Source organism: Crinia signifera, chromosome 6 (assembly GCF_055691185.1).
Source record: "Crinia signifera chromosome 6, ASM5569118v1, whole genome shotgun sequence".
In the NCBI taxonomy this organism is placed as follows: Eukaryota; Metazoa; Chordata; class Amphibia; order Anura; family Myobatrachidae; genus Crinia; species Crinia signifera.
This window is the reverse complement of record NC_139222.1, coordinates 170,122,828-170,141,771: the sequence shown is the minus strand read 5'-3', so window position 1 is coordinate 170,141,771 and position 18,944 is coordinate 170,122,828. Positions and strand designations below refer to the sequence as shown.

At 45.3% G+C, this 18,944-nt stretch overlaps 1 protein-coding gene across 1 annotated transcript in view; it reads right to left on the bottom strand.

Annotated features, from left to right (window-relative positions):
* The window catches only part of MYCBPAP (MYCBP associated protein), a 65,563-nt gene extending 51,766 nt beyond the window's left edge, over positions 1 to 13,797 (bottom strand). Inside the window, 8 exon segments of the mRNA XM_083148093.1 lie at positions 2,905 to 3,014; positions 3,104 to 3,254; positions 3,341 to 3,456; positions 6,156 to 6,330; positions 6,522 to 6,628; positions 7,848 to 8,007; positions 9,124 to 9,254; positions 13,650 to 13,797. Of these exon segments, the coding sequence (XP_083004219.1) occupies positions 2,905 to 3,014; positions 3,104 to 3,254; positions 3,341 to 3,456; positions 6,156 to 6,330; positions 6,522 to 6,628; positions 7,848 to 8,007; positions 9,124 to 9,254; positions 13,650 to 13,698 (999 nt within the window). The 5' untranslated portion in view covers positions 13,699 to 13,797.
* Positions 13,798 to 18,944: the final 5,147 nt, after the last annotated feature.

Genomic DNA, 18,944 nt, shown 5'->3' with positions numbered 1-18,944 from the left:
CATTAGTGAAGCGCAGATAACATGCAACTGTCTTGACAAGAATAATTGTGTTTTTATCCATGACAATCTCAATTTTTGTGAAACAATTATTTTGAGACAGAAAATAACCATTTGTTGGGTTCATCTAGTCTAGCCACTTTTTATTTATTGTATCCAGGACAACCTCAATGGTTCTGCATGTAGGATACCTTCCCTATAAATCCATCTACTGCACTGGCCTGTACCACCTCTCTTGGGAAGATATTCCAACTATGCATTTACTGCACAGAGTATCATTTTACTTCAATTTCCAATATACTGTATCTACTACCCTCCACTGATTCCGTTGGCTAAATCTGTCATTAAGTAAGGAAGACAGTCTGGCCTTATGCAGAAATTGTCTTGATCGGTTTTAAGTTCTTATGCGTTTCCCTGACAGTGCCTCCCAGAGCTCACACATATATTCCCTGTTGCACATTTGGAAAGCACGGTCAATGAAAAATAAAACCTCCAGTAGTCAAGGTAACTTAGCAATATAGCATACATACGTCCTTATTCAGATCTGTCCGCAGTACAAATTTTGGCAATACCATGGGTAATACCATGTGCACTGCAGGTGGGACAGATGTAACATGTGCAGAGAGAGTTACATGTGGGTGGGGTGTGTTGAAACTGAAATCTAAATTTCAATGTAAAAATAATGCAGCCAGTATTTACCCTGCACAGAAACAAAATAACTCACACAAATCTAACTCTCTCTGCACGTTACATCTTCCCCACCTGCAGTGCACATGGATTCGCCCATTTTGATAAAAAAAACTGTACTGCGATCAGATCTAAATAAGGGCCATAAAGTGCACTTACAAAGTAGGAGGTTAGAATTGAACTAGAACAGTCAGAAGCTGTTCCTCCACCATACAAGTTACCTGACAACAATCTGCACTGTGTTCCAGGCTACCTGTTTCAGTCAAAGTTATAGATTGTATCTATCATTGGCATTGACTTGTGACTGAACATATTACCTTCCCAGCAGTATGGCTGTCGCTTATCAGTGTATGGTCGGATTAACAATGTAGATGCAGCTCCAGGCCTCCATATAAAAATCGGCCCACCATCAGAATGATGAACACCAGACAGAACCCAGCTGGCCATAAATCATTAGAATTAAAATTGCATTCCTATTTTACACATGTTTGTACGTTTTATATGTTTAGATATATTATACAAGGGATTTGTCTTTTTAAGACTTTCTATATATTTTTAAAACCCATTACTGTGAACTCACCGAGAAGCTATATTCTAGTACTAGCACCTCTCTCCAGTAACCAAGCATCAGATTCAGGTAAAGGAAAAGCAACCCAAACTCTTTCCAGCTACGTCTGTAAATACACATGAATGGTTTACTATTATTTTAGATTATAATAATCTTTATGCTTGGGGCAGTGGCGGAACTCCCGGAGGCAATGGAGTCATCTGCCGCCGGGCGCCAGCCTTAAAGGGGGCACTGGCTCCATTGCCTCCCAGGGGTATTCCCTTATTGTATGCAGCAGCAGCTGTGGGCCCCTGGTATCCTTATTGTATGCATGGCCGCGGAAGCGGCGCATCGTCCTCCCACCCCTCACCAGGCTGGCTGCTCACTGCTCTGCGGAAGTCGCCTGACATCCGCCAGCAGCCTGAGCAAGTGAGAGCCAGCTAACAGAGACTAGGAGCTGGAAGTCGGCTGCTGGATCCTCGCCGGGCATCCACATGTGGTGCGCCCGTCTCTCTCCTGCTACCTCCGGGTCCCTGGCAGCTGTCGGCTCTCCCCCTGCTGCTGGTTCCCCGACGGGCGTCCACATGTGGTGCGCCCGGTTCTCCCCTGCTACCTCCGGGTCCCTGGCAGTGTCGGCTCTCCCCCCTGCTGCTGGATCCCCGCCGGGCGTCCACATGTGGTACGTCCGGCTCTCCCCTGCTACCTCCGGGTCCCTGGCAGCTGTCGGCTCTCCCCCCTGCTGCTGGTTCCCCGACGGGCGTCCACATGTGGTGCGCCCGGTTCTCCTCTGCTACCGCCGGGTCCCTGGCAGTGTCGGCTCTCCCCCCTGCTGCTGGATCTCCACTGGGCCTTTCCTCCCGCTGAATCCCTACCACACACCCATCAAGTAGGTTTTAGTTGAATATACCTGTAGTTAATAGTTTAATGTCCTCGACTCTGACTCCCCTCAAAATATGGGTTTAAATCTAGTTATTCATGTTATTGTGTAGTAACTATACATTGTGTCAAAATTAATATATAGATTATTATTAATATACAGATGAAGCCAACACCTTCTGAGGCGAACAGACTCGGCGCGTTCATTGCTGTGAATGGGGCAAGTGTCTCACATGCACGTGCGCCTCATTCACACTGTGGTGCCCCAAGGCATTTGTCAAGAGCCACAAAAGATGACTGCAGCTCCATCTGTACTTGTTTGTGATTTTTATTGTAAAGTAACATCACTGGGACCCTGCTGTCACTCTCCATGTCTCTTTGTCCCTGCAGTCAATCACTATGTCCCCACTGTCACTTTCCCTGTCCCTGCCTATATACTTACTTATTTGGGGGGGCACCAACATTCATCTTGCCTCCGGGCACCTGGGACGAACTTACGCCACTGGCTTGGGGTCTTCCTATGCTGTATGTGCCATAAAATCATAAGCTTCATTTTTATAATAGTGTGTTTTAGGATATTGCTCGGTTTGTTCTTCAGTAAGACCCTCTGTCTGTACACACTGGCATTGCATTGAGTGGAATCATTAAAAAAAAATAAAATAATAATGCACAGAAAAACTGTGCGGTTGTAGCTGGTTACCATAAGTAACAGTATAGATATGTATTTTCCTGTGCCCCGTACAAACATTTAGGAACTCGGTATCTGTTAGGAAACAGAGCCACTCTTTTACACTTACAGGCTTGGTGAAGTGGAGTTCCTCCATGACTGCTTTGAGCTCGTGTCTGCGATGTTGCAAATACAAACTTTTATCCCATGTGTGGTGATATGGAGGCCTCTCTGTGGGGCCTGAGAAGACATCACTACGTTAGGAGAACACAGCTATAGTTCAGTAAGAACAACACAGCAGTGTTCATTAGTAGAAAGATTTGACATACCTGTCTCCTCTTTGATGCTATGTGGTTGGCCTACATGAGTGACAGGTGAAGGATAACCCCGCTCGCTTTGAGTGAGTGATACTGTTATACCACTCATTTCATCCCCAATGTGTTCAGACACATTCCAGAATTCACTTCCAATGCGGTAGCCCTGCAGGAACAAAAAAGATCAATCAAAATCCCTGGTCTAAATCCAATATATCATGCCTTCTGCATAACAGTATGCGTTTAACCAACCTTGCCGTGCTCTAGCGCTGGAATACAGTGATCTATTTGGTGTCTTTCCTCCTGGACTCTGCGGAAATCTCCACAAGTGCTCATCACAAGCTGTCCTCTGGGTTTACAGAGCTGACCTGTCTCAGGAAAGATTAATAAATAAGTTTGATGTACGGCAATCTGTCTCTTCTTCTGTAGCTGTATTTATAATTCTCTCTTGTTAGATTATTAGACTGTTTTATATTATACTTTGTAGGGATCCTTAGACTAACATATGTATGTTTTCGGGAATGAAACAAAAGCTTCACTGCAGGTCTGATAAATATTAATGGATTGGACACAGGTGTAGTACAAAATGTCGACATTCAGAATGTTGACATAAATGGGAGGTCGACATTTCAAATATCATCATTGGCATGTCGGCCATGTGGTATTCCAGTAACAAAGTATCTCTAATCACTTACCCTAACCACATTATAAACTGTCTTTTGACATTCACCATGTCAATATTATGTCATATTGACATTACGATCCTATGTCTCTCTCTCCCATATGGTGGATAGTGTCCTAACGAATCAGAAGTAGGCCACTGTGGCATCACTGATCCAGCCCTTATATATAAAACCAAGCTACACATTACAATGTAAGACTGCACAGTTACCAGTCACTCTGTACTCTGTTAGACATTGTTAGAGAGGAATAAAAGAGCACATGGTGAGTTTAATTTTAATCAGTGGATCTCAGATAACATTTTCGTCCAATTTTAGTCATTGATTTAGTCATAGCTTTGCAGTTTATTAAAACTGTAATGGATTTTTCTGAAGATCATTTCTCTATCATTCCCTTGAATACTTTGTATAACTTTCACTATGAGCTTAGTAATCTAGGTATCAAACAAGTGCAACAAAAATGCTATTTCTTTTACGGCAGGTCATTTATTTTCTGCAAATATCAATTCAAGAATACAATTGTTTTTGTTTTTAAATTAATGATTTCGATTTAAATAAGTAAAGAAAAATATAACCTGCCTGATACAAGTAGTACAGTACTAGTCTTCTGCAAAATAGACTGAAGCTGTAAGGATGCATATTATAATTTATAGCTATTTAGCTAAAGTTAACTAATTAGCTAGCTACATAAACTGACTGAGTGATTCTCATGACAAAGTGTTGTTGTGCAGCCGAGGCGCAAGTAAGTAAATCTAGGGCCAGAGAGGATGGGTAAAACTGTATAAAATACAGTGTTACAGGTTGAGTATCCCGTATCCGTGTATCCGTTATCCGAATTATTCCGAAAACCATACATTCCAAAAAGTGAAAAATAATTATTTTTTTTGCTAAAAACTCACTGGGGACATTTGTAACAGCACTACTGGTGACATGATATGTAACTGGCATTATATATGTGCAAGACAATGATTGCTTGGCATTCAAATTCAATATCTGAGATAGTACACAAATTTTGTTTCATGTTTTGAAACCTTGTTTTTTGAACAAATAAAATATATTTGTGTGTATTTTATGTGGTAATAAAATATATTTGTGTGTATTTCATGTGTTTATACAGCATACATGCAAGATACTTCAAAATACATAATTGAAATATTAAAATATTCCGAAATACGGAATAATCCGTTATCCAAAATTCTCCTGGTCCCGAGCATTTTGGATACGGGATACTCAACCTGTATTCATTTAAAAATCCCAAAAATCAATCACCCGAAAAAAGTGGTGTCCTGACAAATGATAGAGCATATTCATCTAGTCCATTTTAGTCATGACAACATGGACAAATATTTAGTCAACATTTTCGGTATTAAAAAATTCCTATCTTTGTTATCATTACATTTAAGTCACAGAAAAAAAACCTTCATTGACAAATAGTTTTAGTCTAAACACTGCTGACCACTCACAAGTAGCACCACTGGTCTAAACATCTGTTAGATAAAGAAGAGGGTTTATACTTGCTATAGGTCTTGATTTACTGCTACTTATTAAAAGACCTGTCCTCTTTCTAATAATATTTCCTATACCTGTGCTTTCTAAGGTAACTTACCTTGCTACATGTTTCTAGCCTACTTGTAACCTCAATTCAGTGATACCAATAGCACTGATTGCTGGTCCCACACTCCCTAGTACACTAAGTTAATGTGCTATACCATGACTACAAAATACAGTCTTTATTGATGTATAATCAGCTGCCCTTTAAGAAAGGAGGAAGCTTGTTCACAGCCTCCTCTGGTTTGCACCCTCCTCTCTTCAGGCCGCAGAGCCTGGTGTGCAGCAGTAGAGTCTTAACACTAGAGTGCTCAGAATATACTGGACATGTGTGGACCTCCAAAAATTGGTGCAGCGCCCGTTTTTAAGCGATTCCAGCAATGCTTATGCCTTCATCGCAGGACTCCACACAGGTAAGTCTGCAAATTGGCTGCAGTCCCCAGCCAATTTGGTAGGCTCCTACTGCTAAGGCTTATGTCCTGGCAGCAACCTATGTGCCTGTGCATACATTTAACACTAAGGGAACAACGGGTGGCTGTTATAGGTGGAAGACCCTCTGGTTGCCTACGCGGGTCTTCCAAAATAGGCTGGAGTCCATGACCCATACAAGGTAATAAAAAAAAAAAAAAGAAGATATCTTCAAAAGGAAGGTGGACAAATGCAATTTAATGCAATTTAAATTACATTAAATAATAGTTCTTTAACATTAATATGGCAGTGTGTGAGCATATGCAAGTGCATGTGAGGAAGAGTAAATTTCTGCATACTTGTTACTGCTATAGAAGTATGTGCACTACTGTTAAATGGCTATTTTCATAAAAAACAAATATGAAACTAACGAGATAATGAGTCTAGCTGCCGCTTCCTCAGATTCATGTGGTACTGCCAGTTATTAAGAGCATTGTCCTGTTTCTGAGATGGCCTGAAAGCTTCTTTCTTCTGTTCAAGTCTTCCTTCTCCATCATGTACTCCAAGAAAATCAAAGTGTTGAGGCTCTGGTATAAGCTGAGCAACCTGAGTACATAGAGAATGTAAAATAACAACCAGTTAGCTCAAATATTCTACCTGTAGGGATATTCAATATATCATCAACATTACAGATTTTAAAACCATTCAAGAGCCTACAACTGTTCCAACAAAGGGTAACTAGAACAATCTGCCTCAGGACCAGAGTGAACATTAAGGGCTTGGGAAATAAAGCTCACCTGCATGTTTCCTCTTGCTCTAGCTTCGCGGTCCAGTTCCTGCAAACTCCCCAGGATATTATGAAGCTGAAGCGGAATATGTGTGTCAGATAAAGGTACTTCTGCTCCTAAAACAGAATACGGGATAATTTTGTCATAGTGAATTGTTAACTCGGATAAACTTTCTTAGATGTTCAGACTAGATTAAACAATTGCCCTTTAGCAATGTTTACTGTGGTAAATAACATAATGAATTTTCAATTAATACAAAATATTTTGCTGTAGTTACATGGTGAACAGTTATTAGCCTGTTGCTGAGTCATTTTATGTCCAAATTCTTATTATAACTATCATATGGCGTAATTACTGAGGGTGCAGTAGGGGCAGCTAATATGGGGCCCACAGCTCCACCTACACCCAATCAATGTCTACCCCCAAAACTCACTGCTCCCTCCCTCTCTTATAGGTGAGAGCTGCCGCAGCACAGTGATCCAGGCTCCTGCAAGCTGCAGCCGTGGAGGATGTAGCCAGCAGCGGTGCAGTGCACCCCCTCCACGGCCTACTGAATAAAAGTTCTATCTAGCTCCTGTACATCACTGCTGCGATTTACAAACATTTAGGTGGCAGGGCCTAATGCTGTGAAGTTCCTGCCCTCTCAAGGGGTATTTAGTTAATCCAGTTTGTTTTGGCTAGCCAAAAAAAGGACTTTCCCCATTCAATTGCATATGTTTTTTTCTGCCAATGCAGTTTCTCTTTTGTAAAAAGTTGAAACTGCATTGGCGGAAAATTGTCGAAAATGACCGCAGTATCAACTGAAACACTTGGATCGCAAGTAATTTGCCAATCCACGTGTCTTCTGACCGTGCCAATTTTTCCACCAGTCAAAAAATTGCCACTTTAATAAAATAGGTTGGAGGTAAAATTGCTGAAGTGAGTCATGCGGGGGGATGCAGTGTCCATGTCGACTGTGCGATATTCGGGTACAAAAGTGGAAAACCCCATGTCGACCTTCCTGCATGTTGATCTAATTGGGGTCTATTCAATGATCCATACCACTACCCCCAACACCCTCACTCTCTCCATCTCTCTTTTTCCCTCTCTCTCAACCACCCTCTCACTCTTTTCTCTATATACATACATACATACATACATACAGCAGTCAGAAGTGCGGCACTCCAAGCCAGAGATAGAAGCTCGGCAGCAAATGGTGCAGACATTAAATCAGTGCTCTTTAGGAAAGTTATAAGGATAATGCATTGTGGGATGTTTTAATGAACTCTGGCTATGCCAGCTTAATCCTTTTGCCTTTACTAATTTTATAGCCAGCGGTTGAACACTGGTCCACACCTGTAAAAACATGGCCTTTAGTTGCAGACTCCGGTGGTCTTGGACGAGCTACTAGCAGGCGTCTCTTTTTACTTTGCTCATGATCACAAGGTTTCCGAATTAATATCCGGCTTGTAACAGGTGTTTTCTGCTCCTCTTTGTGGTGTCGTGGAGGATGAAGCTATGAAATGGGAAATGAATAAATAATTTGCGCAGCACGGTACAGAAATGCCTCCCACAAATGCATAATGGCTTTTTCATATGAAACATTTGGGGAAGGGAAAACACCCACATAATAAAACTTTGCCTTTAATTCCCCCAGAAGTATGAAACCAAATGTTGGGAATGTTCTCCACCAACAGCCCATATGATTGTATGTGAGCTGTCAATCTCAAAAATCCTTTTAGAAAATGTTTCCTGGGCAGATGGCTGTAATCAAAATTAGAGTACACAATCCCTTTACGAATACTACTTCTGCTATATACCTCATATGGCTCCAACACTTTCCTGTACTACTGCACATAGCATGAAACAGAGCAGAACATGCAGTACAACAGAGAAACTCAATAGAGTTCTGTAAGAGCCTGCAGCTCTCTTTCTGATGGCAGAACATGCCACCTGCCATAAGCTGAGCGAGCAGTGACACCAAGGCAGACAAGGGAATACAGACTAAGGGGTCGATCCTATTCCGCGCGGATGATTCGAGAGTGCGAATCACCACGGCACCGGGCGCACTTTACGGCAGTATGAATATGCTTAAAAGTGCTCGCACCTCCATAGGGGTGCAAGCAATTTTAAGTGAATTCGGTCTAGCAAAGGGTGCGAGATCGGCTTAATTCGGGTGCCGTTTTAAGCATTTAAAAGCATGAAAACAGCACCGGAATGGCACCTCGCACCCTTCGGACTGAATAGGATCCACCCCTATAAACCGTCAACTACAACAGTTAAACAGACTTTAAAAGATGGTTAGTGGCACTGACCAACTGATTAAACAGCAATAGTAATGAACGCTAAACAACAATGGTTTGGCATTTATTTCTGTGGTTGCTTTAATTCCATCAACCATCACCAGCAGCTCTGAAAAACAATGGCCGGTAACGCTATCCCTACATCTTAATCACTTTAGTGTCTCGCTATAATACATGTTTCCAATTGGTTGCATTATACAGTTGTAGTGCTTCCCTACAATAACCAGGGCACTTGTGAGGTCTGAATGTGGAGTGTGAATACTATTTCAACAACAGCAGGAGAAGCACAGATTGCATAAATCTCATTATATAATAAAGTGGCATCTAACCTTCTCAAGATCCCAGAGGTTGATTGCCAGAGCCTGGATTTCATCTCCCTGCAGCACACTGCTTGTAGTCGGCTCTGCTTGTTCTTGTACTGGGGTGGAAGACTGTTCAACCCCCTTCAACTTTTTTCTCTCTAAAACATAATAAACTCATATTTCAGATTACATTTGGGATAATAATTCATATGAAAGAAGATAATTAAACTATCCTTCAGTAATGTTGCTGTTTGAGATGCTTTACACTAAAACGTATTTGTAGCAATGTCGAGATTTTGGTAAATGTCTGTTAAATGGATATAAATAACATACTTGTATTAACTAAAGTGTGCACTTGGCCAAGAATGTAAACTGTCCCATTATTGTGCTAATATCTTAACGCTGTATTGCCAACTAGTAAAATGTGTTAGTGCAGACCAATAATAAGTCACAATCACAGGATTATAAATTGAGATTGGTCCTTATGCTCACTCACAATGCTTAGATGCTAATTTTAATAAATTCTAAAAATGATGTAATTTATTTCTGCAAATTACTGGGATTATAAGAATGAAAAATTATACACGAGAAATGCAGATAATGCATTGTGTACCATCAGGAGAAAAACAATGATAGTTATTACCTAATGTTTTCTAATACACAACATGACCAATTAGAAGAGAATAGATATTGGGCCAGATACACTAAAGGTGCCCATACACTGCTGCGACGTCTCGCAGCAGTGTTTGGACACCCGATACCCTGGCAAGCTGCCAGGACCTTCCCGGCGTCAGGGACACATGCGTTTCGTTGTGATATATCTCATGCGTCCCTGCTTCCCGCCGCCAGGAGGGAGGTCCCAGGACAGGTGGTCGGAAAGGCAGCAGGTCCGATCACCCAGTCGGGTCCAATGCACACGGGACCGCACATCGGACTAGACGGCATGTCAGGGAGAGGCGTTTTGGTCTGATTTAACGGCACGATTGGTCGCAATCGGCCGAAATCGTCCGAAATCGCCTCAGTGTATGGGCACCTTAAGCTTCAACAGTGATAAAATGGAGAGTGATAAACCACTAGCCAATCAGCTCCTACCTGCCATGTTACAGGCTGTGTTTGAAAAATGTCAGACAGGCGCTGATTGGTTGTTTGTTTATCACTTTCCATTTTATCACTTTTGAAGCTTAGTGCATCTGGCCTAATGCCAGCTAATCAGAAAAAGAGTAAACAGTGGCATCAGCCAATCAATTGAAAGTAGCAACTGAGCTTAGCAGAAGATGAGGGTCAACCAGTTGCAAAACAGTAGTGGTCAGCAGACTATCACAAGAAGCTGGTCATCTATCACAAAGTAGTGGCTGATTAGGTCTAGTACAGAGGTTCCCAAAGTTTTTGAATCACGGACGGCAACCCAAAGCATCAGAAATACTTTGCGGCACCCCTAGGCTAAAGGTTTCGGTACTTGTTTCCTAGCACGGCCACAACGATCTAGATCGTGGGCATCGTAAGGGAAAATCGGGGGCATCGCGGCCATCTCATGCACTAAAAAAGTCGGGTGCGATGGCCGCGACGCGATGCCCGCGATTTCCCCATAGGGAACAATGTTAAATGCCTCAATTTAGCCGCGATGCCCCCGATTTCCCATAGGAAACAATGGTAAATGGCCCAGAAACCCCCCAAAACACCCCTGAACAGTGAAATGTCCCCCCAAAAGTATTTTACGCCACCCCACGATCAACGCAAACCCGAAGCGTGGCGAGCCCGCGAGGGGCGGCGGTACGCGTCCTCCGACCTTTTCATACCCCCACTACCCACGTCGGCGTGGAGTTGAGAATAGAATAGTGTGGTGAGCGCAGCGAGCCCGAAGCGTGGCGAGCGCAGCGAGCCCCGCGAGGGGACGCGGATACCTGTGAAGCCCGCAAAGGGACGCGTTTACCTGTGAAGGTATCCGCGTCCCCTCGCGGGGCACGCTGCGCTCGCCACACTATTCTATTCTCAACTCCACGCCGACGTGGATAGTGGGGGTATGAAAAGGTCGGAGGACGCGTACCGCCGCCGCTCGCCACGCTTCGGGTTCGCGTTGATCGTGGGGTGGCGTAAAATACTTTTGGGGGGAAATTTCACTGTTCATGGGTGTTTTGGGGGGTTTCTGGGCCATTTACCATTGGTCCCTATGATGATTTGGTGAAATTGAGTCATTTAACATTGTTCCTTATGGGAAATCGGGGGCATCGCGGGTACATTGAGCCATTTAACATTGTTTCCTATGGGGAAATCGTGGGCATCGCATCTGCACCATTTAAGCCTTTTTTAGCCGCATACGACGCGACCGACACGATTTTCACTGTTTTCAATGGGAAAATCGGGGGCATCGCGTCGGTCGCGTCGTATACCACTAAAAATGACACACGATGCCCGCGATTGTGGCCGTGCTAGGAAACAAGTACCAAGGTTTCTTATTGAGAAAGTCAGAAACAAATATTAAGTTAAATAATTTGTGTTTATATCTCATCCTTAGGCTCAGTTATGTGGTAATTGACAGGATTAATTTCTGTTTGTCTACAATTTGACTATTACAATAGACACAAAAAACTTGATTTGTTCCTGGACCACGAACTCAGGGCACCCCTGCAAGTCCCCCAAGGCACCCCAGGGTGCCATGGCACACAGTTTGGGAACCACTGGACTAGTAGGCATCAGGGAAACTAGACAACTGCAGATTGTAGCTATTTAAGAGGAATTAGGAGGAGAGCCACTATATAGTATTTCTGTGGGAATTAAAAAAATCATAAAAATTACAGGTGCACAGCAGATTGCATCAAAGATCTTTATGCTCATATAAAGGGGCAGATGAACTAAGCCTTGCAGAATAATAGTGATGAGCGATAAATTACCAATCAGCTCCTGTAATTTTTCCACACACAGGGGCCAATTTATCATTCAATATTTGCGGCTAATTCCCTGAAAACACCCCTTTCCCAAGGTTAGCAGAAAATATTAAGTACCGCCTACAGCTACTGCCATCTGAGAATAGCCGAAGCACTTGTAGCATATGGGCTACTTTCTGCCCCACCAGCCGTACAGTGGCTGCTGTGGGGAGGTACAGCGGTCACCGTTGATCGTGTATGCACAGACCCCTCAGCATAGCATACCGCCGATAGGATCGCATATTGCTATGCGATTCTGGGTGATATGATCTCACCTAGATCGCACTGAATAATAGGTGATACATAATAAATGGGCCCCACAGCCTGTCACATTAGAGTTAGGAACTTTTTGGTTGCTACTTTATTTCTCTCCACTGTATCGCTCTGCAAGGCATAGTACAACTCCTCCGAAATATGAAAAGTTGATGGTACGTTATATTATTAATCTGAACATTTGTAATTTGGGGGTTATTCAGACCTGATTGTAGAGCCCTGTGAACAGACAGTTGCCCAGTGAACAGACAGTTGCCCCCAACCAGAGTGAAATCCCACCCTGTGCAAGGCTGCGAAAGGCTTGCGAACATATTGCAGATTGACGATTATCTGCAAATTAATTTTCCCGCCCACTCTGTGCAACTCAGGACCTACTTGGCCAGTGCAATAGAAAATCGGTTGATCGGGGCCAGAGTGGACGTTACACACCCTACCTGAAACCGCTTGGGCACACCTGCATTTCCCCTGACACTCCTAGAAAACTGCGGTTATGGGTGAAAACCGGACCAACACAAAACCTCCGGACCGCCGGACCGGACATCAAACTCTGCATTTTGTAGCTTGTAGCCTCCGTCCAGGGGTGTCCTGTCCGGGGGGGCTGCCTGTCACCAGGTAGAGGAGGGGGGGTAGAATAAAGCCTCCCTGTATGGTCCGGGCATGTAGCAAAAACCGGATGGTCCGGACCACCTGGGGAGGCTGTAATCTCCCCTCCCCCATGTCCCTGGTGATAGCTATCACAGGGACCCCCCCGGACAAGACACCCCTGGACAGGACACCCCCCGGACCGGACCCTACAAGCTCCGGACTGCAGATTTTGATGTCCTGTCCGGCAGTCCGGGGTTTAGTCCGGTCCGGTTTTTACATAAAAAAACTTTACCACCCCCAAAACACGACTTTCTGTCAATCAACTTGCGACCGGCCAGCGATTCAGTTAAGATGCTGGATTTTATAGCTGGATGGCCGAACGTTTGCACAGTCAAACAACACTCTTCGGTCCTTCAAAATCGCAGCCCATCGCAGCCCATCGACCATGTCTGAATAACCTACTCAGGAGGCAATTATTATTGGTATTCCATTTCCAGCTGCAACTGATATGAGTAAAGGGGTGATGGTACCAGACAAGCCTAGCACTTTACAAGTCATGGGAGGAAACAATAACGTGCTGTTTACATTATTTCATATTTTATCAACAAAGTGTGAGCAGTGCCCATAAGTGCAGCAGCAGCAGCTAGTTACGCCGCAGTGACACAGTACGACTATCGCTCAGAAGCAACGCCAGCTTTATACAACACACATTCCACCCAATGAGGACTCCCAGCCCCGGCTGTGCACAGCACGGCTCTAATAGAAATGGGTTACCCGGGGGCGTCCTCGTCCGAGACTCCTTCTTCCCCGGTTTGTGCGCCATGATCCCGTCCTTACAGTGCGTGTCTATGGCAACGGTACACAAGTTTTCCGCTCTCCCTCAGTTACTGACATGAGGCCAATAAACTACATCTACCAGCATGCTGTGCGCAAGTCATCTCGCGAGATATAACTTTTTACCTTACCATAATACCATTATCATATATTACATTAGTGATAGTCGCTCCAGCCTCCAGGTGACCAAGGCTACTCACTGCCACTGTGATTAGATTGAGGGGTCTTTGTGCTCAGATAATGTGTCCCCTGTGGGGGCCTGGAGGAGAGGAGGGTGCACAGTACATGCACACGGTAGGGGGTAGAGGAGTTGTCTGTCCATTAGATAGATAGATACATACATACAGTACTACATGAAGGATTGAAGTCAGCTGCCAACTGCCATGTTGCATGTTAACATTTATCCCAACGTGACCCTCTCCAGGAGGGACAGAATGCTGAATGCTTATTGTAGAATTACCATCAGTGACCACCTGTGCTGAAACACCTTTCTTATCAATTACCCTGTTCAAAACAAGTGCATACCCACCAACATACCCTCCAACATCTGAAGGGCAGAAATCGGTACACATTCAAAAGGGGGCGTGGCCACAGACAAAAGGGGCGTGGTCACACACCCTTTCCGAATGTGTATTGGGCATTGGACACTTTTTTTTTTTTTTTTTTAAACATATTTACAGTTATTTACATAGATGTCAGGCACCTGGGGCAAAAGAATGACATATATTATTGTCACCCTAAGTTAAGGGACTGATGGGCAATCATTAACTTTTAATGTATAATTAACTTAAGTGTACCCCAGTTTGAGTTGACTCTAATACTGCTGCGACCGGCGACTCCGAATCCAGCCACAGACTTGGCTCTGCTGCACAGCATCGCACAGCTTCCAGCATCAAGATATATCAACGGCGCATGCGCCGGGCATCCTTTACTGCGTCCTAGACAGAAACAGCGGTTTTAATAGTTTTGAATTAAGTGAGCCCGAGAACTAAGTATTCTAATTATACAAAGCAGTTTAAATAACATAAGATACAGGTCGATACAATGGCTGTGCGTTCCAGGATGGTGATACGCACAAGCCAGAGCCGAGAATCCACCCCTCCCACTGACATGATGTCAGAAGGAGGAGGAAAGGCAAGAGTTCAGTGGACTGGAGGGGCAGCGCTAACAAGCCGCGACACCCGGAAGTGAAGCGGCAACAGCGTGTGTGCGTTCCACTGCAGGTGGAACGCACGCTGAAAGAGCTGTGAGTGTGATGTTTTATCATTAAGCTGGCTGCCGTGACCGGACCGCAAGGCCCCACGGGATGGGGAACGGGTGCTGCTGCATTGCTAGAATTTCCTTTTAACACCACCGCTGGGCCGGATCCGACCAGCGCAGCCACCGCAAATCGTCAGAAATCGGTACATTCGGTACATCTATTTTTAGCCGGTACAGACCGTTAAAAAACGGTACTGTACCAGCTAAATCGGTACAGTTGGAGGGTATGCCCACCAACTGTACCGATTTAGCCAGTACAGTACCATTTTTTAATGGTCTGTATCGGCTAAATTGAACTGTACCGAATGTACCGATTTTTTAAAGCCGGCTCTTCCTTCTCTGGGAGTTGTAGTTCCAAGTGCTTGCTTCAATGCTGGCTGCTCTAGTTCAGGCAGCGTGAGCCGTGAGGGGGGGGACTCAGCAGTCTCAGCGTGCCCGCCTCCCCCCTGCTAACATGGCTGTGGCCCTGCCGCCTGCCGGGGGTTCTGAGCCCACACACATGTGCGGAGGTGCCGGGAATGACAGGCGCTGCTTTAACAGTGAGGGTATGCCAGCCCTGCTCCCTCTTGCTGTGAGCCAAGAATGATACGAGCACTCAGCACTCCCGCACATCGCCGGGGACTGATGCTGTGCTGGACTGGGGGAAGATAAGGTAGGCGGCAGCAGTAGTTCCCAGGCAGGCTGTGTAAACTACGCGCTGTGGTATATATGAAGGCTGCAGATTTTGTTTGACTTACAAAGAAAGACACAGCCTATGGCTCTGGGACTGGCTGGCTTAAAAAAAAAAAAAAAGCATAATGCACATTCGGAAAGGGGGTGTGACCACGCCCACTTTAACCTGTGGCCACACATCCTTCCCCGAATGTGTACCGATTTCTGCCCTACAGATGTTGGAGGGTATGCAAGTGATGACAATCATAAATTAAGAGGGAAGTCCAGTAACAGAACATTGTGTCCCTCCCGGAGTGGGCCATGTTGGGAGGTATGCGTTAATGACAGTTGGGAGCTGGTTGGTACTTTATCTCTCCCTCCCCAAGTCTTAGTACATAGACCCATGTGCTTATAAGCACATGCACAGCAGTAAGTGTACCCTGTAAGCCAGTGGCGTAAGTTCATATGAGGCGCCCGGAGGCGGATTAGATAGTGGTGCCCCCCAACCCAACCAACCACACACAGCATTTATGGCTGTCATATGTGCCATCTGATTTAAAAAAAAAAAAAAAATTATATATATATATATATATATATATATATATATATATATATATATAATAAAAAAATGAAGATGGCATATACACACACACACACATATATATATATAAAGGTCAGCCAGTCTTCCTGTAAATTTGGCAGCTGTGAGAGTGGGATCCGTGCTTCAGGGATCCTTCCTGCCTCCGTCCTCCCTCCCGGCAGCCTGTGCACCAGCCAATCAGGGTGCCGCAGGCTGCAGTGTCACATTTCATTGGACGGCTGAGCCGTCGCTCAGCTGTCCAGAGACTAGCTCTCTCTGCAGCAGGCACCTGACGTGAGCTGTCAGTGTGCACTTCTGCAATAGGGTAGGGAGGGCAGCCGCGCGGATCGGATACATTATAGAGATCCGATCCGTGTTGGTTGGCAGCCGCCAGGGGCGGATCCAGGAGAAAATGACGGTGGGGCACCATGATAGGGGAGGGGGATTGGAGGAGGGTGATAGTGGTGCCAGTGTGCCCGCTCAGAGAGTGGAGAGGGAGAGGAGAAGAGCAGAGAGAGGACGGGAGTGGGATTATAAAAATGGACCCTGGCATTTAAAGTAGACAGGCCCCCCTTGGATGCAGTTGTGTGTGCGCTCTGGAAAGGGGTGTGTGGTCACTCAAAAGAGGGCGTGTCCATGAGTGTAGTATACCACACACCATTTACCACTTCTACACATTATGCAACAAAATAATAGACCCCATTACAATTGCTCCTTAAACATGATGCCAAACGGATGATCTTAAAAATTCACATGCCACACAGATTGAGCCAAAATTGAAATAATGTCACAAGAAACATCACAAACAGGGACATTGCGCGCCGAAGGTGCGGACCAAAAATTTACACCAAAATGCCCATTACACATTTAGCCACACACCATAATGTTCATTACGCATCATGCCAAACACCGTAATGCCGATTACAAATTATGCTAAGTGCTGCTTACCTACATGTTCATTGCTAGGGATTTCATGCTCGTTACCAGGGGTACCATGCTCGTTTGCCATGAGGGTTACATGGTCATTGCCAGGGGTAATGGGTGAGATAGGGGGTGCAGAGTGTAAGGGAAGATACAGGGTGAGAGGGGGGATGCAGGTTGAGGTGTTAATCTTAAAGTCTACCAGACCTTGATGGGCGCGTGGCAGTGCGCCTGGCAGTGCTCCTGCGATGGCAGGCACAAGATCCCACCCTAGCCCTAGGACCTGGCTGAGGCAGCATGATCTTGAGATCGGCCACGTGCCCGGGTGCCCCCCCCTCCTAAATCCAACCATGGCAGCCGCAGGAGTCCCTTTCAGAGCGGCGTGGGGGCACCGGGGATTCTTGCTGCGGCGGCTGGGGCTTATTACTACTCCCTGTGCCCCCCCTGATGGCTAACGCCCGGCGGCAAAAGTCTCCATTGCCTCCAGGAGTTACGCCACTGCTGTAAGCACATTCATGAGAGGCAAGGCTGCCCTCTTGGCATGTGCACTGTGCTAGCACAATGCTACTGTGTGAATTATGAATAAGGAATAGCCATCAGAAACGGAAGGTTCATACCCACAGAAGTTTTTGTTCTATGGAAATGCTTGTACAATTAATTTCCGTGTATGCAGTTATAGCAGAAGTTGCTCACCTGGTTCTGATCAGTGGTTTCCTGTTTTTCTTTTTAAGCCATACTGTACACTGTGGGGTAGATGTATTAAGCCTGATAAAGTGGACAGTGATAAGGCAGCAGCCATTCAGCTGCTGTGATTTTTTTTAAACCCAGACGGTCCACTTTATTACTTTATAGGGCAGATGTATTAAGCCTGGTACAGTGATAAAGTGGTGATTGGGGCAGTACGGATGGTGTAATGGTTAGCATTACTCAGAGGCGGATTGACCCACCGTGGAAACCGGGCCATTTCCCGGTGGGCCGGTCCAGATTTCCTTCTGGCTGGGCCTCCGTCCATGCTTCCATCATCCTATATATGCAAGCAGCCGCAGCCTGGTCACAAACGGCCGCATAGCCCCCCAAAAATATGGCCACCGCATCTATTATATGCACATATGCGGCGGCCATATTTGTTTTGGGCTATGCTGCACTGTATGCTGTGACCAGGCCCAGGCTGCGGCCGCTGGTCCCTCTCGGGTGACGTTACCACCTAGTGTCACCACCGAGCGCCCCTCCCCTACCCCCGGTCAGTTGCTATTCCACCTCTGCCCCCCCCGGGGGTGTAGCGTCAGTCACCCAACACCCTTCCCCCCCCCAGGCTGGATTTCATTCCCAATCTGCCCCTGGCATTACTGCCTCACAGCACTGAGGTCATGGGTTCAATTCCCACCATGGCCCTAACTGTGCACAGTTTGTATATTCTCCCCGTACTTGTGTGGGTTCCCACCGGGTACTTCAGTTTCCTCCCACAATCCAAAAATATACTGGTAGGCTAATTGGTGCCCAACAAATTAACCCTAGAATGTCTGTGTCTGTGCATGTGGTAGGGAATATAGATTGTAAGCTCCATTGGGGGATGTGAATGTTCAAATATTCTCTGTAAAGCGATGTGTAATATGTATGCGCTATATAAGAAACTGTTAATAAAGTGAAAGGTGATAATGCACCAACCAATCAGTTGTTTGAAAACTGACAGAAGTTTATTGGCTGGTGCGATATCACCATCCCCTTTATCAAACTCAACATCTGCCCGTGTCCTTTCCGAATACTCAAAGCCCCACTGACAGCTAAAGCAGAATAGTTGATAAACTATGGTTGCATGCTATTGG